A 17350-nucleotide genomic window follows, 5' to 3' on the forward strand; every position below is an offset into this window, starting at 1 on the left:
AACTCCCCCTCCCCCTCCCCTCCCCTCCCCTCCCCTCCCCTCCCCTCCCCTCCCCTCCCTCCCTCCCTCCTCTCTGACTCGATGTCCGTTTGTCTTGTTTGCAAGAAGCTTTTGTCCCTCACTTTCCTCATCCGGTCCTTTCTTGCAGGCATCTATTTGACATTTCGTATCAGTTGATGTCGTGTAAGACTATGGAATCCATCGAACGAGATGACTTCGAAAATCTTCTTTTTCCATCGAACATTTCTACGGAAACACAAGATAAAAAGTTGATTAGGTTTTACCTCCTCGTCTGATCCTGCAGTATGTTGATTGACTGCTCCAGGTCATGCTGGGTGGATGAAACCAGCTGGGAAGAAGAGGAGGGCGAGAGTTCCTTGACAGAAGCAGGTTCGATTGACTTCCCGTCCGGGCCGAGGTAGACGAGGGAGACTGGTGTGAAATTCTCAGACAACTGAGCTTGCCGCAGCTGGTCGGAAACGTTTGATGATGGAAGCTTGCAAGGGGTTGGCGCCATCACGTGGCCGGATGGGTCATGCTATCACGGTGATAGCGTCGAGTCGTGCCGATGGTAGTTTGAAGGTCGGCAGGTGGACTGAGCGACAACATGCGGCATGGGCATGGAACGTACAGGTGGGCAGACGGTTGCACCTACGAGGGAGACTATGAGAACGACTGTCGCCATGGTGAGACCATCCTCCTCGAGGGAGTGAATGTTGCGACACTGTCCTGGTCAGGGCGAGGACACTACAAGGGGAAGCACCACCAGTACGATGGGAGCTGGAAGCATGACATGATGGACGGAGAAGTGATGAGCTGAGAATTGTGAAGGGGCAGCGCTGACGCTGAGTGGTCAGGGAGTTTACGAATGTCTGGATCAGAATATGAATGTCTTCCGAATCTTTCAAGGGAAATTTGAGAAGAACGCTCCTATTTCTGGTATGCTGCAAACAAGCGATGGCCGGAAACGAAATGTGTGCTACGATGGTGATACGCCAGTGACTGGACATCCTTGGTGAGGAAGAATATCCAATAGGTGGAGTAACTGATTCTTTCCTTGGCATCAAGGCTGTGGAAGTCCTTGCGGTGGACTGAAGTCTGATCTGTTGCAAGAATGTCTCTGATAATGCTGTTAGCAGTGAAGATGAGCAGCTGACGAAGCCGCTGGGGGAAGGGAGCGAAGAGTTTGAGATGGTTGCCGATCTCTTCTTTGCTTCAGTCCCTCGCTCCTCGTATGTCGAGAGAGGGAAGTGCAAAGGAGAGAAGACTGAAGGAAGCATACTCATGCAGGTTTGAAATCACCACCATCAGTCGGGTACACAACTATGGTCTTTGCAATCTCTATGAGGTCCAGGTGAAGCAGATTGACCGATCTCGAGCTTGACGTGTCAGTGCTGAATGAACCGATAGAGAGATCGCATACGCAACGAGATCCTCAAGCGAGGGATAGCCTGGGAGGCTTCCGTCATGGAGCGATGGGCATTTCAACGGCCAGAACCGCCAGATCATGGGCCGATGTCGTTCGTGTTACCGCAACTTGACAGCAGGTATATGCATGGAGCAGACTTGTCTCTCATCAAGATGCTGATCATCTCGCAGCTGGGAGGACCCCTTGCAAGCAGTTATCAACGAGGGCTTCCTGGTGAACTCAGGTGAGCACAAGCATGCCGGGGCATCAAGTCTGATGCTGAGCTATAGGCTCCTGCCATGGTAGGCAGTTCGGGGCCGGCAAATACTTCTTTCGAGACGCCAAGTGAGTTGAGAGGAAGTTGATGCAGAGAGTGACTTCATGACAGCAAACAGCTTGGCTGCCACAGTGTCTTGCCAAAAGGCTCTCAGAAGACCTCGATGCTGCTAGCTCGAGTACGTTTGACCTTCACGTCACTGTCAGTGGCTAGAATTCTCAAGCTTGTCAGGTGGTGGTCGGACGATACGCGTTGGGTCAACGTGAGTGCCTTATGCCTCCGATTGATCCGACTGGTATGAACAACTCTTCTCCCCCCTTGTCTTCGCGCATTAGCTGAACTGAAGCTAATGGCGCAGGTAATCCTGGCCAGCACTACCACAGCATGGTCGATGACGTCGTCAACCCAAGCTGCTTTGTCATCCAGGTATCATAATCCTACTGCTGCTGCTCCTGATCTGGCACGTCCTCACGTCTCAAGCAGAACAGTGCAAGCGCGTACCCAGCGTACCAGATCGATTACCGACCAGTCGAAAACCACTTACCCTGTACCATGTCTTCGGGGCAAAAGGTTGGCAACAAGAGGTGGAGGAGGAGGTGAAGGAGGAGAAGCAGGGGATCTGACTTCTCTGTGCACAGGAAGTGGGGAACAACCGCAGGTCCAACCCGCTGCGCTCTGTGATTAACCAGAAGAAATGCGTAGAGAAGCAGAGGCAGAGCTAACCACCGATCGACCTCGCGCAGGATGACGACAATCGTGATTCCCGCACAAGTATATGGCTGTACTCTTAGCCTAGTGCGAAGAATATATGAATTATGATGTATATCTCAAGGGGAAAATATCTCTCGTGTCTAACAGCCACTGATCAACACAAGATGCTTGACAAGTACCACTGCAACTAAAAGTCGAGCCGACCCTCACGATTCTGTGGAGACAATTCATATTTCTTCACAAACGGAGAAACAATGTAGCCCTCTCAATTGGTTGAGAGTGGTAGATCATCACATCAAAACATAGCCACTGTACATTCGAGGAGTCATGCTAATGATGCTTGCCCACTTGACCCTTTGGGTGTCGAGTTTTCCTTTTACCCGGGTTCCGGCGATTGTTTCCTTGAAAGAAGACGAATTCTCAACCCCCCTCACACAACGAAAGACGTGGAATTACCATAGAACGGAGATATCTTCGCGTATAACGCTTTGCGAGTTTCAATTTTCTTGTCGCCGACCATGTTACTGAGGGCAAACCAGAACTTTGCCTTTCCTGTTCACCACTTTGAACTTGGGATGTGAGAGGAGGAGAGGAGTACCTATCGGATCTTTCTCTCTTCCACATTTGATATCGGCCCCTTGTTGGACAAGAAGCTTGACCAAGGATGTATGACCGCAATGCGCAGCAGCAGACAACGGGGTGAAGCCGATATAATCTTTGTGCACTCCGGTCTGAGCATGTAATCAGTAAGATATGGGAGATGTGAGAAGCCCTGACCTTAGGCTGCACAAGATAGTTGATGTCTGCCCCTGTCTGAAGTAGATGCTCGACAATGTGACGTGCTCCTTTCACGCAAGCCTGTAACTCTTCATCAGTTCTTGTGACCTAGCAATCCCTCAACGACCGCAATGAGTTTGGCGTTGATGTCCATAGACTTCTTCGGCTTGAAAGGCCTGATGGACTCCCACATGTGGCTGCGGAACCCGATTCCTAGCGGCACAGGAGAGTCTAAGTGAGATATGGGGAGATGAGGTTGTACGAGATATGGGGAGAGGAGGGTGTACTCACGGATAGGGATTGTAGCTGGGTCAGTGTGTACGGAACGAGGAGATGCTTGCCACAACACCTTCGCCAGACAAGTGTTAGAACATAGAGATGGCGGATGGAGAAAGTGATTGTCCATACGTCTCTCACGACCTCCTTGCCGTGGTATCGCTCCAAAGCAGACAACTTGCGGGGGCCGGTACAAGGGCGAATTGTTCGCAACAGCTGTTCAGGATCAGGAGAGTGAAGCGAGTATGAAATGGAGAGCAACCGGGTAGTTGTTCTTGCGGGGAAATCTCCTGGGGCATACGCTGGTTCTCTGCTTGACGGTGCCGCGACTTCCTGTGCATTTGCCTCCACGGAGAGAAAGAACCGACCAGGAGGATGATACAGGACGCCATGGCGCAACATCACAAGAGGAGAGTGCAAGGGTTGAGAAGAAGGAGAGGAGGAGGAGGATGGACAGGGGGCTGCGGCTGAAGGGGGGGGCAGCGGGGGCCATGGCCGAGGAGCGATAGAAGAGCATGCCAATCAACACAGCTGCGGGTGCATGGCTTGAGCCTACGGGGGATGAGGGGCCGCATAAGGGGTGGTGGTCAGCATAGAAACTATAAGTATGGGTTAGGGTCATTCCTCCCCTGCCCACCCCATATATTTCTGCACCCTACCCATTGAATAGCTACTCATAAAGGGAAAGTCAACCCCCACTTTGATACCCCTACCCCCTGTGGTGGATGAACCTACTACCCCCTCCAAAAGGGTTGCACTCAGTCGCTGGCGCCTAATGGCGCATGTGCGAAACGAAGATGTTGACATGGGGGAAGGCGCGAGGAAGAGAGAGAAGAGAGAGAAGACGGGGGATGATGATGATGAAGTCGGAGAGAAGAGAGGAGTTCGAGAAGAGAACGATGTCAAGCTGAATGGAAGAAGGAACAGAGACAATGAGCAGACGAGCATTGAAGTCGGCGAGGCCGATTTTGGTAACGATACGGACCTGTTACTCAACTTCCAAGAAGCCTGCAGACGATATAGCCGAAGATGCGGCCTGTCATGGTAAGATATTGTATCATAGACCCCTATGTAGAAATCTGTATGTCGATTGTTGTTGAATTCTGTGCTCACTTTGGTTCTGGTCGACTTTGAATTTACTATTTCTGCAGCGGAGGCCTGAATGCAGATATTATTGCTCGGCATGATAGCGATCATGTCCGCCGAGATTGGCTTTCTTGTTTGTCCCAGGACGCGCTTCCCCGGTCCCTTGACGGATCGTGTCGGGACCATTGTGCTCTTTCGGTGCTACCTCGCACGTGACTGAATGCTCAAGTGATGCTGTGGTAGATTGGATTGCACATGTGCCAGAACGACCCTTATTGGAAAATAAGGCATGATGCAACAGAGCTGCTGGATAAGGTCGTGATCTCGGTGTGCGTCCCAGGCTGCTCATCTACCGCGCAGGTGGCTCCGATCGGCCACATGCCCACCATACAGGTGCTGCTACAGCGACTGCATGATGAATCATTTGGTGAGTAGATCTCAATGGAGACGTGATGAACCTGTTGAGCTCACTCGTCTCTCACAGCCGTTCGTGCAAGAGCTGGTAGCGCGATCGAGAAGCTGACCGAACGAGGCGACAGAGTTGCATTGGACGCCTTCAAGAACCTTGCAAGGGTCAGTTTGAGACGAGTCCAGGGAATCAAGAGTGACGTGATCTGCAGCACAAATCTACTGACATGGCTGTGATTGGACTACGGGGGATGCGGAAGACAGCTCATCGAGGTCTGTACATGCGAACAGAAGCCGCCGGGTTGCTCATTTGCCGATTTCCAGAGGATGAAAGTGTGATTGAAATTTTTCTGGAACACTTAGAATCTGATGAAGAGCAAGTTATCGTGGTAGAAACCGGTTGTTATCTTCTATTTGATTCGTGATCGTCTGTACAGGCTGCAGTGAAAGGCCTACAAAACGTGATTAAGGAGCCAAATTCCAAGGCAAGTCTTTGTGCGGTGAAAAGCCTGTCATAAGCGCATCATTGATTTTGATTGAGTCAGGTTACCGACGCTCTTCTCAAGCTTTTGGTGTCGATGGAGGCTTCCATGACGGTATCCTTCATCTAGCTGGATCCTTCGTCTGAGTTGCTCTTCACAGGAGGAAGCGGATGAAGTGTACGACTCGCCCTCAAAAGACGCGCTCATTCGCGCTCTTCCTGACTTGTCGAGGAAGGACGACCCTGAAGTGATCACCGTCTTAATTCGCATGTTCGAAACAGAGAGCAATGACTTCACCAAGGAAAGGATTGCAAAAGCTCTCGGGCGAATTGCATCAAGGGGAAACCGGAGAGTGGTTGATTTGCTATTAACAGCTATCGATGCTGAGGATTACATCGTAGCTTTGCCATGCGTGCAAGCAATCGGCGATGTGGCTAAGCTTGATGACGCCAAGGTGATTGCTGTGCTTATCCAGTGCCTGCAGCACGAGGAGGTTGCAATCAGACTCTCAGGTTTGAAGGCTATTTCCAAAGCTGCGTCTAGGGGCCATGCTACGGTCGTTCCAATGGTCCTTAACGCGTTGAATGACAAGAATCCGGCTGTGCGGTTGGAAGGCATATCGGCGCTCGGACGCCTGGGCTCGCCCACAGATCGGCAAGTTGTAAAATCACTGGGAAAGATCGCAGACTCGGAACAAGTTGCTCAAAGAGATGCCGCACAGGCTGCTTTGTTAGAGATTATCCGAAGTGTTGAGAATGAAGACTTCTGTGAATGACAGCTGATGTGTCTCAAAGTTAGGAGATAAAGGGTTGAAATCATGAATCCTACTCCATTTCCACCTGAAGTCTCCTGTCCCTGCTCAAACCTGAACACAACATAGCGAATAGAGAGAGCACTACATGGAATACAAGACTGTTTATAAATATCAGGTCGAATTCTTGGTGCCAAGACAGCAACATGCTTTGCAGGATAGGAAACCATCTAAAATGCGTGTATCCTTTGTGTAGGAAATTTGGACCACTCAAGGAAAATAAAGCTTAGCAAGCCCATTCTCCACCGCTTGGGCCCTCGGAAGGACAGATCTCTCCGTACTGCTCATAATCCTTGGCTCCGTACTCAAGAGTGGGAATCTAGCGTGAAAAATATCAGTGCGAGGGCAGGATTACACTTGATGAATATAGCGAATGAAAGCAAGGGTGACCAAATCCATTTCTCTCGCACACACACACCCAAGTCAATTAACAGAAGTAAAGACACAGGCACGCAGTGATAGATTTGAAGAGGCGAAATCATCGACAACGAGGCAGCCTCCATGAAACAACAGCCGCATGCTCAGCCAAGGTGAGTCGAGGCAGGAGGATCGTCACAAGAACACGAGTGAATTCAACTCACCCTAGTTCCCCAGGGATGGAGGGAAGAGGAGAGGTCGTCGAGGGGGTTGAGGTTCTCCTTCCCTCCCGGGTTGGTGACATTCTCTCCCGGCACCGTCCACAAAGTCAAGTTCGTTCGCAACAACTTGGTCAGCATTGAATCGCCACGCGCCTCTTCGTCTCGCGCGTAACGGTTATGAACGAGCGTTACTTTCAAGGACGTTTTTCGGTTACAAATATCCGTGTGAGTATCCGCGAGTATCCGCTTTGCTTGTCGGGGGTGGTCTCCATGATGGCGAAGGGGCGCGGCATGGGCGGGCGATGGGGATGGGCATCAGCTGCGTGCATAGCAGTTGCGCTCCTCGTTGTTGTGGTCCAAATATCGCGCTCGCATCGATCATCTCTTGCAGAAGTTTTCAGCGATCAGCCGACCGACCCAATACTAACGCCGTTTTTCCTCGCCTATGATGCGGGTGATGGTGCTGTTCGCGAGCTTGAACGAGTAGCAAAGCCGTTACAAGGAGCGCTCTCCCATCGCTCTCAGATCAGTATTCTAAATGCTCTAAAACATAAGAGAGCCTATGGTGAACTTGTCGATTATGGCGCTATACCATTGCTGTCATCATACGGCAGGGCAGCTGGAGCTGAAACGAATCAGAAATCGGTGGAAAAAACCATGTCAGGGGTGCAAAAACTTTATGGAGAGCTCCATTCGGGTCAGGACAGAATTTCAGCCCAAAAATTTGTTGTGGATGATGAGCTGGCAAGGCAGCTTCTTTCCAAGAAAGTGTCAAAAAACAAGCTGAAGCGTGAGGAGGGCACGCTACGTAAGGACGTGGAGCTATCAATAGCAAAAGAGAAGAAAGCCTCTGAAATGGTGAAGGAAGGACGTGAGGAGTTGAACAAATACCGTATTGATATGAGGAACAACGAGAGAGCAAGAATCGAGAACGTCAAATACATGCGAGCGGCCGAGAACTTTGCAGTGCAGGCAACCAAAGATTTGAAGATTGCACAGAAGATAGATAACTCATCGGCCGAGAAGATAGACGCTGCAAAGAAGGTTCTCAAATATGCCCACGTTGCAGAGGTGAAGGCGAAAGTCACCAATAACCAGAAGAGCTTGAAGAAGATTGAAACAGAAATCGATTCTGAAATCTCCAGCATCCACAAAGCGGCAGCGAAACACAAACTTGCTCAAAAGGAGAGAGCTGATGCGAAAGAAAATTTATTTGTGTCGAACGTCATCCAGAATGTTCGCAAGCAAGACTTTGGGGGGATGCTTCCAGTGCATGTACTTGCTGCTGAAGGTAAAAGTGCACGTGAGGAGATCAGGGAAGGCTCTGCGGATTATCGCAATGCAGCTGCACGTTTTGCTCGCTCAAAGCAAGCTCTTTCCTTGGCTACCCGGGAGGACAACACTCGTCATGTTGTTTCATCGACAGAGAGGACCGACAGGAAAGCTCTTCAGGCTCTGGTGGCTGCCGAAAGATTGGACCGTGAGATCCGCAATTTGCGAACCTCTGCACATTCTGAAGAGAAAAAGGCGGCTTTTGGTATCAATGAGGCAAAGAAATATGAATACAGAGCGGCAAACCTTGGCGCAACCTAAGATTGGAATAAAGCATAAAAATGAGCCAGTGCAATGACAGTCCCAAGAAATTTATTTGTTGAGCGAGACTGGGATTCCCACCCTTATACAAACAAGAAGAGTTCCTCCAAAAGCAATGAAGAAATATCCTGCATCAGATTCCATCACATCTATGCACTGCACGAGGATGTAGCTTACCGCTTATCTCCAGCAGATGAGTTTCACCAGCAGATCCTTCTCCCTCAAGTTGCTGCAAGGCAAAGATATTACTCCAGTTCGTAAGGCTAACCAAGACCATATGGTAGAACCTGCATTCGATTCCTCGCATGACTCACCCGCGCCCGCATAGTAGAAAGGTGCTCCTGTGAAAAGTTAGCTCGCCATGAGCCAGGCTGAGCACTTCGCTCACTTGATTTTTGTTAAGTGCATACTGAGCCTGGCCGGGTACATAATAGACTGGCCTCCCTTGTGCATCAAACGTCCTAGCAAGAGGTCGCGATACACTATCTGAAGAACTCAAGAAACTCGGCATTTCCTCTTCATTATAGCTTTTTAACATTTCAAGGGTCGATTCACTTTCTGCTGGATTCAGATCCTGTTATGATAAAGTTTACATAATGCTGACATAATTGATAGGAACAGACCTTCGCTGCGCATATCGAAAACACTGACAACAATACAAGTGACAGAAATTCATTGATATGTCTTGTTCTGCCCATCACTATTCTGTGAACGTGTGTCTTGTGGGATAATTCGCGATGTCAACTCCAGGTGATTGTTCTGTTGTCCTTACAATCTCGTCTTTTGCTCTTACCCCTGTACCCTTGTGTTCTTGCCCTGTTCAACCATACCACGAAAGGCCGCCGGATACTTCCGGATATTCCCGGATACCCGCAGCGTCAAGGGTGGCCGGGCCCGCGGCCGGCCCGGCCGCCCGGTCCGGCCTACCGTGAGTGACACACGGTAACGGGAACTAAGGCTGCCCTGGCAGGCTGAGTTAAGCCTGCCGGGCCGGGGGGCATAACCGACGGACTCCCGCACCGCTGACTCGCCGGACTCCGGGACACTGCCGCTGTGCCACCGTGCCACAGTGACGGCGCTTTTTAACATAACCGTTTGAGTAAAACTTTCAGAGCCTTGAAGGTGAGTTAAGGGACTGAGCGGACTCGGATGCAATCAAGAATGACCGTCCGATCGGCGACAGAAGGACATACCAGCCGTGCCAAACAGATAGCGCCGAGTTAATACTTGAGGGCCCACTAGGCTCAGCGGCCCCGGTAGCCGGCGGCCGGGGGGCGCGGCCGGCCCCCCGGCGGCCCGGGGAGTGACCGTATCGGACCCGTACACTGTGACTGACTCGGCGGCCGAATGCGGCACTGCCGCGCCAGTGGTCCGACCGTACGGTACGCCCCCCGCGGCGGCGGCGGAGCCTCCGCGGGCCGGGAGCCTGCCCCGCGGGCCGGGACTCAGTACGGCGGCGGCCTACCAGTGACTTGACTCGTACGATCACCCGGTGCCTCAGTGCGATAATCCGATCCGACCGGCCGCGCCAGACTCCGATCGATCTCAGGATTGGATTTTGATTCAATGATGTAATTTGAAATTGAAAACTGTGGCAGGGTAGGCAAGTAGTATGCGAGATGTGCTCTTCAAAAGGAAGAATCGTCCTGGTCCTTTTGAAACATTACGAATGACCGTCCGGTACGAGTTTCACTTACCAGATGTCTGTGTTCAAGGTGATATTCGACGCCATCAACAAGAGCATTGAAAGATGCAGAGATTCTGATAAAAAGGGTGAGTCAATGTCGGAACCGACGACTTGCTCTGCCCCGCTTGCGCTTGTACTTACATGTTCGAGTCTGCGCTCGCAGTGGTCCATCGTTTCCCCAGCTGAGTGTCTTGAAACTCAATCATGACTCTTGGGACTGCTGCAGTCGCTGCTTCATTGTCTAGGATGCGAACCTAAGACGCCAGTGAGACTGATAGGCTCCTGGCACACCTCGAAACCTTGTAGTCCCTCAGCTCCACGAACTCGAGGGAGGAGAAAAGAGGCAGCAGCGCCTGCTTCTTGTTAACATGCTCTCGTACCGTCCACACCCCCAACCTTCACGAGCGCCTTGCCCAAGGCGTTGACTGGACCATTCCCTTCAGCGACTTCGAGGATTTCTGTTCCCTGCCGTTGGACTGTGAGCTTCCATCAAGTGCGCAATGAGATGACGCCGAGACCTTCGCTTCATCGCCTTGTGCCATCTTAGCAGCAAGAACTGCAAGCTACCGTAAGCAACGGAAAACAAAGCAAACAAACTTCACCTGCAAGGTTTGCAGCATCTGAAGCAAGATCGCCCAGCTACCCCATGAACGTCAGTGGCCTTATCGACAGGACTCGAGCTCACTTTTCGCAACTCCTTGATTACATATCGATTCACCGTTTCCTGACCCACCCTCAGCTTGACCTAGCATCAGGTCTGTCAAAAATTTGCGGCACAGCGATGATGACCACCGTTGCTCTCGCTTGACCAAAGTTTCCATACTGTGAAGGTCCATCGTCCCATACTATCACGTTGTAATCTAGGATCTCGAACGGAGGCTGCGACGAGTTCCGAATGTCAATCACGTTCATCGGGAGAAAACAAAAATGCCTTATAAGCTGAAAGCGAGCGCCTGAGCATCAGATCAACTGAAGCATCAGCCCTGAAAATTAATTAGATATTTGGATCTGAATTGCTGAGGTACCCTTCGAAGAAATATCCCTTCTGATCAAGAGATCGCACAATCTGCATAATCTTTTCCGCACTGTACAAAGTTCAGTTGCTCATAAGTTTGAACAAAAGATAAACCTTCGGTTGATCTCGACATCATCGGCATACTTTCGCAAAGATTTGATCATCTAAAAAACAAGTGAGCACGAATCGGGCAACTACCGCCTTTTTTTTTACAGCCTCGGGCAGAACTTGCTTTCCTGTCTCAATATTGCCAGACTTTGAAGGACCTGCTTCAGACATCAATACTCAACAAGTTCAAAAAGAGGGATGCAGACCAGGAACAGTTGACAACAGATCGTTACCAACTTCAGATCCATCAAAGCGAATTCTTGCCTGAAATGAATGTATCAGTGAATGTTGCAGGGGTACTTCAACAAACTACAGTATCTCGATCATTCCCAGATGGAAAACATGCTTGTGTGGCGAATGACATGCTACCAACATATGCTAAGAGCAGTCAATCAGTTGTGCGGAGCCTCATCAATCGTTCGTTACCAGCATGAGGATTGTTTGGCTGATTTGCTTGCTCATCGACGTAGCGTGAAAGCGAAGTGATTCCTTTAAGGTGATCAAGACCTATCGTGCAGTCCTCTTTCATTGCTAGACTCAGCGTAGGAAGAATCGACATAGCGTTTGCATTTCCTGTTCTTTCGCCGTACCCATTCACAGTCCCCTGAATTACCCTGGCCCCACCTTTTACAGCAGCCAAACTGTTTGCGACTGCCATTCCCTGGTCATTGTGGCAATGAATGCCCACATTTGTTGTTGGAAACCGGGTGACAACCTCCCTAGTCAGCTCCTCTATGTCCCACGGCAAACTCCCCCCATTGGTGTCGCACAACACCAGCCAATCCACACCTGCGTTGACAGCGGCATCCAGGCAAGACATCGCGTACTCAGGGTTGGCAGAATAACCATCAAAGAAGTGCTCAGCATCGAGCATGACCTCCCGCCCAAGAGATTTCAGGTATGAAACCGTATCAAAGATCATAGCAAGATTCTCTTCTCGACTGGTTTCCAAGACCTGGTCGACATGCAGGTCCCAAGACTTCCCTACAAGTGTTACAACCCGAGCACCTGAATCCACCAGCATCTTGACCTGCTTGTCATCCTCCACTTTTACGTTCTTGTACCTTGTGGAACCAAACGCCGCAACCTTATCCCATGCGGCTGGAGGTAGCTCTACCTTGGCACGCTCAAAGAATTCGGCATCCTTCGGGTTTGAACCAGGCCATCCTCCTTCGATATAATCTACACCAAATCTATGCAATCGAGAAGCTATCCTAAGCTTGTCGTCGCAAGAAAGCGAGATCCCTTCTCCCTGTGCACCGTCTCTGAGTGTTGTGTCGTAGTAACGCACTGGAAGCGATTCTCGTTGCGCTGGGGGTACTTGGACTCCCTTCACGCTGGGATCAGAGGCGATCATACTCAAACAATTAGATGATCTCGTCTTTGCTGCTACTTGACGAAGCGAGCACACATGCGAGCCACGGCGCGAAAGCGTCCCTCCACATACGTTCAGACGGGGTTGGATCCATGCGTGAAGCACTCTCCCCTCCGCCGAAGACGCGATCGAGGTGGTTGATAGCATGAGGCAAGAGATCCTCACAAGCTGCAGGAGGCTCAGCATTGTCGCTCTCCTCATGCCGCGCTCCTCTTCGTTCCAACCTCTCGTCGCTCCCTGCATGCGGCGCCCACCCTGCTCTAGCAACCCATGGGACCACCCTCCCTCTCTTAAACTAAATAATGGGTCAACCCCACCCCCATAGATACTTGAACCCACCTGGGTACACAACACCCCCAATTTCATATTTCAACACCCCTCCTCGGAGCATGTTTCACCCCACCATATCTTTCAACCTCCTACCCCACCTTCTTCATTCATATAAAACTACCCCTCCTGTTCCCAGCCAACCCCTATCGACATTCCCATGCTCGCTGGCTGCGATCCGCCTGCTCGCTGAACGCGTTGCTGGCCGACCAGACCTTGCCGCTTAGCTGGCTTCTTGCTGGCTCCTCATCTAAGAGATGAAGCTGACCATGCTGTACGCCCTTCTCTTCGTTCCTCTCGCTCTCCCATCAAAACCCAAAGGCTCCAACCTGAAATTGGCAGCGAAGATCGTGGAAAAGAATGAGCCCAAGATACCTGTATGGCTTGCAGGACAGGAGTTGTACAAGACTGAGAGGGTTGCCCTCTTGTTGAGAGGCGCCTCACTCGATGAGGAGACCAAATGTAATCTCTTGGACTTGAACACTTTGAAGAAGCCAAATGCACTATTACTTGGGGAAAAGATTGATGGAGGAAAACTTCAGGGAAATTCATTTTTGGAGGATATTTGTAGAAAGAAGCGTGCTAGCATGTATATTCATGCCTCAAGCACTCAGAAAAAGCCCCGTAATCTTGCATTTGGGCGGCTTTTTAACGAAAAAATACTGGACCACTTCGAATTTAAAATCACGCGAAGTTCAAGAAATGAAAGCAATAACCATACATCAGTACGGAAGTTTCCAAGTTACGGTTCTCCTCCTTGTTTCGTCTTTATCGGACAACAATGGCAGGTCTTCTCTCCTCCTTCTCCTCCTTTACCTTTCCTTCTGCCCCTCCCTTTCTTCTGATCTACCTCCCTGCTTTCTATCCTGCCTTCAACTCTCTCTCCTCGCCTCCAACCATTCCTTCTTGAAATGTGGTCAGTTGCTCACGCTTTGTATAGAAAGACAAAAATCTTTCTGAGTTCAAGAATTTACTCATCGACTGTTTCGGTGTCCGACTTGGCAAAACTGTATCAATGGACAGCATTGAGCATGCCATTGTTTGTGTAGCGCACAATCAGACCGAAGTGTCTTTGATTCACTATGTGATCGAGATGGTGAGTTGGCAATGAGCGCGATGAGAGCAAGATCATCACATTGTTGGATAGGGTAAATCGCTCCAAACCGTCAAACTTCACCTGTCCTTCCCTGATTGTACCATGAACGTAAGAGCTATGAATTCCTCGCTTTATTCATATTGACTGTTCTCAAGCTCCGAGAATGTAAGCTGGCAGATGTTAACATTCTAAGAAAAGCTCTTGGAGTCGTACGAGAAGGTCTTCACTTCATTTTGTCGTGAGGGATCTTTGTGTGTACTCATGAAACCATTTCAGTTGGACCGGAAGCACAGAAACGGGCAAAGCGAAGATTGGAGAAGAAGCAGAAAGAGGCAGAGAAGCGACGAAAGCGCCTGGTCTTTGCAATCGGAGATCTTCAAAGCGTTACTGAACTGATGTGCAGGTCGAGGAAAAGAGAAAGCAGTGGCTGGCCCAAGGGATCCATGCGACGCCCGAGATGCTCCAACAGTACGCGGAGGAACAAGTCAGTCACCTTGTTTGATTGGTGTCATGCATAGTGACAAATTTCTTACAGAACGCTGCTGCGGTCAAAGTTAAGGCACTATAGCATACAAAGATTTGTTTATTTAGTAGAATTGAGATCGAATACAATAATTGAGGTCACAGTGATGTGGCGGCGTTTGACTCAAATTCACCCTGAACCCTAATTTAGTTGTGTTGTTGGGCTGCACCTTATTGTTCTTGTTCAGCTCCGCTAGCTCATCTTGATTCCTAGACATCTTGTATTCAGCACTTCACAACCATGGCATGCATTTTTGGTATACCGAGAGATACTTTCTTTCAGGTTCTCGATCGCTTTTTGTTTCTCCTCATATTCCATTGCTTGTGACAAGCCTAGCCTTCCCTCACTTTTCATAGACTGTCAAAGACGTCAGTCTTGTCTCAGAACCAGAGTATCGCAAACCTTGTACTCTTTTATGACTAGCTCCAGCCCAGCAAGCTCATTTTGCATGTTAACGCTGCCAGTATGTTCAGGAAACTTGAATCAATCTCAAGCAACAGCGTACATGAGCGTTTGAATCCTTTGCTTCTGTTGTGCAATGGGATCCCAAGGGGGAGTGGGAGGTCGATAAGGAAGAGAGCTGTGAAACTTCGTGTCATGCGGCATCTCCAGCACCTGTCAAAAAGACCTCAGGCCTAAGGCAAACAACAGAATATCTTTCGCCCAACCTCTTCACTGACTATCCCACGAGAGGCGGAAAGTTTCACCAACTTGGCAGGAAGGAGTTGTGAGAACTGACCCTCTTCTGTTCGTTGATAATCCACGTAGGTACCCGTCTTCACTCTGATTTTCTGCAAAGAGTTGCGGATAGTGCTTTGGATGATCGGATTCGGATCCCCTGAGTGAGCTTCGATTCCTTCCTTCTCCTCGAGCATTCGCCTTGCTTCTGCTGTTGCCTCAGGGTAGCAAACTTTGTTCAGCAGAGCAATCTTTGCAATGCATTCTACAGCAGCTCGTCGACAGCCAGGATCTTCATCCTTCATCAAGTCTGTCAAGTCTGCCAGATGATCAGAAGTGTCTCTTAAGGGATTTGCGTTACCCGCAAGCAACCAGTGGTCGTCTTTGGTCAAGATTATAGCAAGCATAGACAAGCAGTCTGCTCTAGAGACGTCAGACTCATCCTTTCCACGAGCAATCAGAGTCTGTATTAGTGAATGGTCTGCTATCAGTGTCATGGCATCAAAGACAAGGTCCCTCTTCTGCATCGAAGTCTCTCGAAGCAAAGAGAGAACAATATTCACAGCTGTTGCTGATCCTTGCGTCACGATATTCGACAATATGTGTAGTGCAAGATGCCTGCATTTCTGATTGTCGCTGGTCAATTTCTTGCAAATCGTTTCGATAGCCATTTCATCATCATATTTGCTCAGTTCAATAAACAATTTCATGCTTGCAAATCTGATTTCATCACTTTCATCTTCGATCAAATCTGCTAAAACGCGGAGAAGTTTTTCTTCTCCCTCTGTCCAATAAGAATAACACGTTGAGAGTGCAGCCAACTTCACTTGATGGCTCCCATACTGTAGCAGGTCTATGATCTTCATCTTGACAATGCTTGAATTGAAGAATTCAGAGTATCCCACTTCCACGGACAGTTTCGAAACCTTCCCATCGTTCTTTTGACTGACGCTGTTGAATCCCTTGACCACCTCATTGTCCTCATGCAGCGTCAAGCGGAAAGGATGCATGGCAGGATGAAAATCATGTTCATCCAACGGAATGGACTTCAAGGGAAGCAAGCACTCGCCAACAAAGTCATCCACTTCGCCATCCTCATCCCACAACGAGAAGACAAGCACATCTTGAGAACGGTCTTTAACTTCATGATGGAGGCTCATGTTCCATTTTGGATTCAAGTTTCGCCAAACGATTGGTGTTCTTCCCAATTCATTCTCCTTATCTCCACTACGTAGCAGTATTCTGCAATATGCATCACAAGAGCCAAACCTGCATGAAGCCGTTAAATACAATCCCTCTAGATTCTATGATTGAATGGTACTTGTCTTTCTTTGGTAAATTTGACGATTTCAATACTACGATCTTCAATTCCATGAACAGTTGATTTGTGTTAGGGTCTCCAATTCTTTCCAGAGCTTTGAGAGCCGCGATCTTGACAAGGTCGTCTTCATCGTTCAGTCTTGGCATGATGTACGAGAGACAAACTGAATTCCCAAAGTTCTTCCTGTCTAGTTTCATATCTTGAGTGTTCAAGGTCATCGGAAACCTTCAACAATACCTGCAGTCCCTAAGAGTGCCGCGGATCGAATCTTTGGATTTGGATGTCTTGATATACGGCCAAGAGCGCGAACAGAATTTTCAATCGTTTTCGACTTGTGAGGAAAGCGAAGGGAATTTTCAAGGAACACTGAATCGTGCACATCAAGTTTCTATGCCAGGCTAGTAAGGATCTTCACTGACAACAAGATAGTACCTACCGCCTTTCCTCGCATCCATAGATTGCTGTCCATCCAAATGTCAGGGTTCTGCACACGAGTTGCTCTATCATTCAGGACATGCTGACCTTCGAAGAATTTCTTTCTCTGATCCTGTCAGAGGGCTTCGCAGAGTTGTCATCCTGAAGCATCGTGAGGTCGATGGAGGTGGGTAGGAGCGCTGTCGACCTTTCGAAGCTTCCTCCTGCGGTTCGCCTCAAGTCCTTGCTCTCTGCTGTCATCCCAGTGCTTCTCGACCTTCTAGTTCGACTTCTCCCATCCCATGTCCCTTCCGAGCTTCCCCTGCTCCGTCCCGTCGTCCACCATTGCATAGCAACGGTAGTCACTGGTGTAAGGGGAGTGGTTTCAGCTCCGAAGTT

The 17350-nt window shown here is 49.5% G+C and overlaps 8 protein-coding genes across 8 annotated transcripts; 4 read left to right on the forward strand and 4 right to left on the reverse strand.

Annotated features, from left to right (window-relative positions):
- Positions 1-191: 191 nt before the first annotated feature.
- On the forward strand, positions 192-2407 carry GUITHDRAFT_101007 (hypothetical protein; the record flags this gene model as incomplete). Its single annotated transcript, XM_005840225.1, has 16 exons — positions 192-277; positions 326-418; positions 470-546; positions 591-686; positions 738-808; positions 858-1015; positions 1069-1086; positions 1140-1290; positions 1411-1547; positions 1600-1652; positions 1699-1753; positions 1797-1863; positions 1917-1980; positions 2044-2111; positions 2169-2255; positions 2324-2407. The coding sequence occupies 16 exons, from the start codon at positions 192-194 to the stop codon at positions 2405-2407; spliced, it is 1365 nt and encodes a 454-aa protein (XP_005840282.1).
- Positions 2408-2826: 419 nt separating this feature from the next.
- On the reverse strand, positions 2827-3366 carry GUITHDRAFT_101008 (hypothetical protein; the record flags this gene model as incomplete). The annotated part of the gene is made up of 4 exons (XM_005840226.1): positions 2827-2948; positions 2995-3127; positions 3174-3254; positions 3301-3366. The coding sequence occupies 4 exons, from the start codon at positions 3364-3366 to the stop codon at positions 2827-2829; spliced, it is 402 nt and encodes a 133-aa protein (XP_005840283.1).
- Positions 3367-4790: 1424 nt separating this feature from the next.
- Positions 4791-6200, forward strand: GUITHDRAFT_133046 (hypothetical protein; the record flags this gene model as incomplete). The annotated part of the gene is made up of 5 exons (XM_005840227.1): positions 4791-4962; positions 5020-5108; positions 5381-5443; positions 5489-5539; positions 5586-6200. The coding sequence occupies 5 exons, from the start codon at positions 4791-4793 to the stop codon at positions 6198-6200; spliced, it is 990 nt and encodes a 329-aa protein (XP_005840284.1).
- Positions 6201-6326: 126 nt separating this feature from the next.
- GUITHDRAFT_150372 (hypothetical protein) lies at positions 6327-6966 on the reverse strand. Its single transcript, XM_005840228.1, has 2 exons — positions 6818-6966; positions 6327-6555 (listed from the first exon to the last, which is right to left on the reverse strand). Exons 1-2 carry the CDS (start codon positions 6950-6952, stop codon positions 6463-6465), a joined length of 228 nt encoding a protein of 75 aa, XP_005840285.1. The 5' UTR covers positions 6953-6966; the 3' UTR covers positions 6327-6462.
- A 505-nt stretch (positions 6967-7471) lies between these two features.
- Positions 7472-8407, forward strand: GUITHDRAFT_101010 (hypothetical protein; the record flags this gene model as incomplete). The annotated part of the gene is made up of 1 exon (XM_005840229.1): positions 7472-8407. One exon carries the CDS (start codon positions 7472-7474, stop codon positions 8405-8407), a length of 936 nt encoding a protein of 311 aa, XP_005840286.1.
- A 1628-nt stretch (positions 8408-10035) lies between these two features.
- On the reverse strand, positions 10036-12574 carry GUITHDRAFT_64472 (hypothetical protein; the record flags this gene model as incomplete). Its single annotated transcript, XM_005840230.1, has 9 exons — positions 10036-10168; positions 10236-10348; positions 10394-10453; positions 10497-10577; positions 10872-11025; positions 11120-11169; positions 11254-11393; positions 11560-11595; positions 11644-12574. The coding sequence occupies 9 exons, from the start codon at positions 12572-12574 to the stop codon at positions 10036-10038; spliced, it is 1698 nt and encodes a 565-aa protein (XP_005840287.1).
- A 602-nt stretch (positions 12575-13176) lies between these two features.
- GUITHDRAFT_133049 (hypothetical protein) lies at positions 13177-14583 on the forward strand (the record flags this gene model as incomplete). The annotated part of the gene is made up of 7 exons (XM_005840448.1): positions 13177-13707; positions 13860-14015; positions 14067-14123; positions 14171-14234; positions 14292-14371; positions 14419-14499; positions 14551-14583. 7 exons carry the CDS (start codon positions 13177-13179, stop codon positions 14581-14583), a joined length of 1002 nt encoding a protein of 333 aa, XP_005840505.1.
- Positions 14584-14730: 147 nt separating this feature from the next.
- Positions 14731-17122, reverse strand: GUITHDRAFT_133050 (hypothetical protein; the record flags this gene model as incomplete). The annotated part of the gene is made up of 8 exons (XM_005840231.1): positions 14731-14895; positions 14941-14995; positions 15044-15153; positions 15207-16485; positions 16538-16736; positions 16775-16925; positions 16974-17021; positions 17060-17122. The coding sequence occupies 8 exons, from the start codon at positions 17120-17122 to the stop codon at positions 14731-14733; spliced, it is 2070 nt and encodes a 689-aa protein (XP_005840288.1).
- Between the last annotated feature and the right edge of the window lie 228 nt (positions 17123-17350).

Source organism: Guillardia theta (genome assembly GCF_000315625.1).
Source record: "Guillardia theta CCMP2712 unplaced genomic scaffold GUITHscaffold_6, whole genome shotgun sequence".
NCBI lineage: Eukaryota > Cryptophyceae > Pyrenomonadales > Geminigeraceae > Guillardia > Guillardia theta.